This window comes from Sitophilus oryzae, unplaced genomic scaffold (assembly GCF_002938485.1).
Source record: "Sitophilus oryzae breed Bouriz unplaced genomic scaffold, Soryzae_2.0 scaffold_864_pilon_pilon, whole genome shotgun sequence".
NCBI classification, from domain to species: Eukaryota; Metazoa; Arthropoda; class Insecta; order Coleoptera; family Curculionidae; genus Sitophilus; species Sitophilus oryzae.
This window is the reverse complement of record NW_022147488.1, coordinates 1637277-1643276: the sequence shown is the minus strand read 5'-3', so window position 1 is coordinate 1643276 and position 6000 is coordinate 1637277. Positions and strand designations below refer to the sequence as shown.

The window sequence follows — 6000 nt, the reverse complement described above, 5'->3', positions numbered from 1 at the left end:
GTAAATTTGTACTATACCGGGTGCTTCTCAAAAGTGACTCACCCCTATAACTTTTTTATTTTTTTTTTCAGATAAAAAAACGAGATTTGGTATGTTAGTATACGACACAAATTAGGATTTATTGACGTATTCAATTATTGTTTTCGGTCACTTTCTGTCTCACCGTAAATGACTACAACTTTTGATTTTTAAATTGCATCCTCGGTATTTTTTTACTTTATTTGATAGAAAATGACCACTCTGAATAGAATGACATATCACAAGTCTAGTTTTGACATTTCTGCTTTAAAAAAATCGTATTTTAAATTTCAATCTAGAGTGCCATGGCTGCGTTAAAAAATACTAATTTTTAATCATAAGGCCTTGGAAAATAGATTTGATCATCTAATGACTTTCGCGTCTTATTCTGGCCGGTTAAAATATGACCAAATCGTATTTTTAATCAGATCTCAATTTTTTCAAATTGAACGAGGGTGGCTCATTAGCATGTTTCTAAAAAGCATTTTTTTACGAATAATTTGGTACCACACGCTTGGTGTTTCGAGTCAAATTGTCGTTATGAATCGCATGTTGCAATTTCAAATAAGCCATATAAGAAAATGTCAAAACATTACAAAGTTGTTCCATTCGAAGTGTCATCAAAAAAAAGTAAAGAAAAATCGAAGGTGCCATTTAAAAATCAATAGTTGTAGTCATTTCCGGTATGACTACAACAAAGATTTTTAATTATAGCTTTGTTCCAACGCAGAAATTAGGACCGTTCTAGAGCGGTTATTGGTATCGCCGGGATCGAATTTGTACGCAAGTGTCGACTTGGACAGTTCTGTTACGATACCAAAATTAAATGCAGTTGGAACGGTTTGGGAACCGATTTTAGAATTCGCTCTGGCCGCTGTGGCGCCTTACGCTGGAATCCAATTCATAACCATATATTTTGGTTATTGTTATTGGTTAGATCTAAGGATTAGATAGATGTTTTTATATGATTTTTATTATCTAAGGGATTCAAAATGAGTAATATACCGTATGATCGAAAAAAAAACGGCGTTAACGATGGCTATGAAATAACGATCGCTGTCAGTTTTATATGTAAAATTATATGGAGAATGATCATCATTTCCAAGCCAACTGGACGCCGTTTTTTCTCGATCGTAGTGTATTTATCTGCTTGAACTATACACTATAAGACAATTAATAAATTGGGAGGGAGATTTATTTATATTTGTACGTTTGAATCATTCGTTCAAATCATTTTCGCTGGTATCCAACAAAGACTTGATATCACTGTCCCCTTCGTCACTCATCATAGTTCAAAAATAGAGGAATATTTAAAATAAGTGCACGATAAACATCAAATAAAACTGTAACATTCAAAAGGTCGTCAAAACAACAGATTAAAACTGTCCAAATTAAAAAGAGAAATGGCTAAAGGAATTTAAAGTTCAGAAAAAATCAATAATCTGCTGACACACTCTTAATGCGCAGGTCAGTCCCTATAATTCTTGCTTTCAGGCTGGTATCGAAATTACGGTCCCGGAATCGATTCACTAACGGTAACAACTCTTGTTGGCATGATAAAAGAACGGTTAGTTGCAATATCTTCTGAGAGAAGATATTGCGCATGTAATTGGCGGAGCTTAACAGAAAATTACTACCGGAGTGATGTCATGCGCGCGGACCGCCAAGGATTGACCGCCATTTGCGACCGCCAAGGATCTTATCTTCCGTTATTGTATCATGTCTTGTTGGAACCCAACGAAAGTTATCGTTCACTAAACGATTCTCTTATGGTTGGAACCCTTTTTCTCCACTGCGCAGAAGCGTTACCGTACCGAGTACCGGTCGCGTCTCCTTATCGTACTCCTGTGCCAGTTGGAAACTCTGGGGTTGTTTTATATATCATTTCTCTTGCTTTGGTTTTGCTTTGTTTACTTACTAACTCTGGGGTTGTTTTATATATCATTACTCTTGGTTTGTTTACTTACATTTATATTCATCAAAATCTCATTCAAAAAGCATAGAACGTGATACAAAACACTGTAGCATTTTTTATTCCCTTTAATAAAATTGAATTTAAAAATCTATTTTTATTTAAATTTCTTAGTATTGGCGCCATCTATTTGCTAGATGCCAAAGATATCAAATTTCATTTCTTACAGTTTACTTGTCTTGTTTATTAGCGCCATCTATTCGCTATATGCCAAACTTCCTTAATTGCATTTCACTTGTCCGGATATTTAATTTTTATTAGCGCATCTATTCGCTAGATGTCAAACTTCATTTATGACAGTTCGAAACTGAGAACTGAGAAGAAGGTCTTTTTTTTTTTTTTCTGGGAATTTGGATCTGAAGGAGACGCGTGTTTCGGCGTCCGACAAATTTTCCAGTGAAAAGCACTCTGCATCCACTTTTCGATTTCGATTGCATGGATATCCGATTTGGAAATTTGAAAACCTTGTAAAGTATGCAATCCAGAGTATAGATCGTATTTGTTTGGTTTCTTCTTGGAATGATCACCGTAAGTTTATCCGCCATTTTATATAGCCCTATCTAACTAAATTCTATTTCAGTTATTTCCGTTTGTTATTTCGTTTATTTGAGTATTTAATTACTGGTTTGGATCGGTATATGGTTTGAATATATTTATGTAAAGCTGATTTTCAGACCGTAAGTTGTTTCTTTTATTGAGTATCTGTCCTGAGAACTATTTTTTTATTTATAGAGTAACTACCACATGATATTAAGTAACTACCACATGGTACTCAGTAACTACCACATGGTACTCAGTAATTACCACATGGTATGCCGTAATTATTGTATGTTTCATCCACTTTCATTTTGTATGGACCTATGCAGACCTTAAGACAGTGTTCCTGACATTACAGTCGTTCTTTTGGCTGATATCGAAGACTTATCCTGCCATAGTCATCTGCACCCACTTCTGTTAGTCTGGAGAATACCTACCTACCTGTTTACATCATAAGAAACTATATACAGATAAGTCTCTCTTAAGTTTGATACACAAGGTACGCTTTTATTTTATAATTTTTGAGACAACAGATTTAATAACCTGGTAAATTATCACTATTTATCCCACATATTGTAGTCAAAATTATTTTTTATTTAACGTTATAAGTTATAATTTGATTCGTACAGTACACTCTTACTTAGCTATGATATTTTATATGAAAATTATTAACACATATTCATTTTAAAGGTTTTTGTACACGACATGTTTCGAAACATCATCGTATTGAGACATACATAAATTTCAAAAAATTCATGTTTAATGTAGGATAGTTATTTCTGACTTTTATTCCTGATAAACATAATAGACCCTTAATGCTGGTGATTACTTTATCTTAGCTATGTTGTGATATCATATTTTTCTTTTGGGTTTCTTACTTTACCACTCTCATAAACAAAGTAAGTGGCGCCCTTTTCACTGTCTTTGACCATACCTATTTGAATTCTTAACATCAATATTAAAATCTCTGGAGCCTACATATTATCATTTTTTTTAACAACATTAGAAAGTCACTGTGAGTCAGAAGCCTTACCTACGAACCCAGCTTTCCTCTAACCCTGAGCAACGGATTCTTTTTTCATTCTATTTGGGTAACGACAGAAAAGTCGTCACAACACGTCAAAAACAAGTTTAACGTTAACCTAACCTAACTTTATTTATGACTTTATGATAAAAAATACGGCGTCAGCGATGGCTATGAATTGAAGATCGCTGTCATTTTATATGTAAAATTATATGGGTAATTACAGCTGGACGCCGTATTTTTTCGATCATAAGGTATGAACATGAACTTGCGCGGATCTTTCATTTGAATCTTTGTTACAATGTTGCAGAAAAAACGTTTTTATCGCCTTTCAAAAACAATATTTCTGTAGCAAAATTTCATCAATCATGCAAAACGTTTACAAATCAACATTACAAAGCAAGCTGTTTGGGGATTGTCTGCAATGTTGCAAATGTAATGTGAGGTTTCTCGCTTGGTGGGTATATTTACTTGAAATACACCCACCGGCACGAAAAACGGGCACCTTAAAATTTTGATGAATTTTAATTATTTAATTTACCTCTATACAAAAGTGCTTCGTTTATCTGTTAGTGGGCGTAAAACTTTAAAAAAATAAACACATTTTTTCGGATATTTTAAAAACCGTTATTCCGATTTGAATGAGATTTTAGGTAATTATGTTTTGGTAAGTGCCTTTAACATTATACAAAATCAAAATTGCTCAAACCACCCGTTCTGCATAAACGTCTAACCTACACGTGTCACCCTATATATATAAATTACTAAATTATTATACTTACAGAAACTCCTAAAAACTGCGTAGAATTAATAGCTGAATAGATGTCGTCTGCGATCTCTTTATTATTGTAATTGAAGTCCTTCAAACTTTTTCCATATTTGTGCAGACGGTCCATCGTCTTATTAAAGGCTGAAACAGAAACAATTACTTCAGGCTTTGTATTCGTTCTGTTTAGCATCAAGTTGGCCCCGAGAAAAAATTGGATCTTGTTTCGTGGCAACGGAATGTGTTTTCCCGGCTGCCTTTTTCAATTTAGAGAAATTTGATTAGTTTTCATCAAGACCTCTTTGTTTACTCAGGAAAATAAAAGTTCTTAGACTTGTTTATATTTGCATTAAACTAACCCAATATAAACGCCGCGCCGACGAGTACTCGTTTCTAGTAAAGTGAGAGTTATTGGGCTGTAAACATCGATCAATCATCATGTTATAAAACTAAAATGTATTTTATAGAGAACATTACATACCGAGTAGGGAAGTGTTTGGTTACTAACGCTCGAGACAGCAATTTTTTTCTCAGAAGTTTAATATTTCTTTTTAATTTAATATTTGTTTTGCATATAAATTTTGAATTTCTTATTCTTTATTTGGAATCTGTATAACTAACAAAAGCAAAATGTTGTCAAAAAGTGAGGACAATGAAGATTATTTTAAAATTGGTATTTTACCAAAACTTAACGAGGCTACAGGAAGAGTAGTAGCAAGTGAATTGAGAAAAACGATATGTGATGGAAGTAGGTAAGAGAAATGGAAATAAAGATGATGTGTCACTTTCAAAATTTAAACAATTCTGTGATACTAACATTATAATATTATGTGCTGGTCTAGTTGATTAAAATTGCACTCTTGTTGCTGTGCACAAATATTTGGAACAATACATTTTTTTATCTCTTGTGCAATTTTAAAAGTCATCATCATCATCACCTCATCATCATCATCTGCCATTACTCGCTGACGAGTATTTGACACGCATCAGAAGATGGTTACGCACGGCGTTTCCTGTCATGAGCTTTTCTGTGACTGAAAAGCCCAATACGTGATGTTATCTCTCTTCCGCACTCTGGACATTCAAAAATCTCATTACTTTGTTGCCTCTTTACTTTTTGGTTGTCGCTATTAACTGAATTTACGATTCTCCTCCATTGCGTTCTATTGTGCGCTGCTTCCTCCCAATGATGCTGCATACTTATCCCCTTTAAGTTTTTATTAAAAACATCCTTGTATCTTTTGAGTTGACCACCCGGTTTCGTCTTACCCTCTACAAGTTCACCGTAAAGAAGAGATTTCGGTAGGAGGTTTTCTTGCATCCTGCATACGTGGCCAGCCCATCTTAAGCGAGATTTAGTAATCATGACTTCAGCACTCTCGCAGCTTGCTTTTTCAAGGACGGATACGTTTGAGACGTGGTGGTACCATTTGATTCTTAACAGTTGTCTAAGGTGTCTCTGCTGCAACTTGTTTAATGAGCTCGTATGCCGGCGGTACGGCACCCAGGTTTCGCTTCCATATAACATGGTGGGGATTATTACTGCTCGATACACTGCAAGTTTCGTTTTTGTGCTCAAGTCATGATTGTAGAAAAGCCTGTCTTTTAATTGCCAGAATGCTATTGAGGCGCTGCTGATTCTGTGCTGAATTTCAGAGTCGATATTTGCCTTTTCCGAAATCA

The 6000-nt window shown here is 34.5% G+C and overlaps 1 protein-coding gene across 1 annotated transcript in view; it reads right to left on the bottom strand.

Moving 5' to 3' along the window:
• LOC115890425 (gamma-aminobutyric acid type B receptor subunit 1) overlaps window positions 1-6000 on the bottom strand; it is a 635424-nt gene that overhangs the window by 82973 nt on the left and 546451 nt on the right. Inside the window, exon 8 of the mRNA XM_030910650.1 lies at window positions 4334-4461. Coding sequence (XP_030766510.1) covers window positions 4334-4461 — 128 coding nt within the window. The remainder of the gene's footprint in view (window positions 1-4333; window positions 4462-6000) is intronic.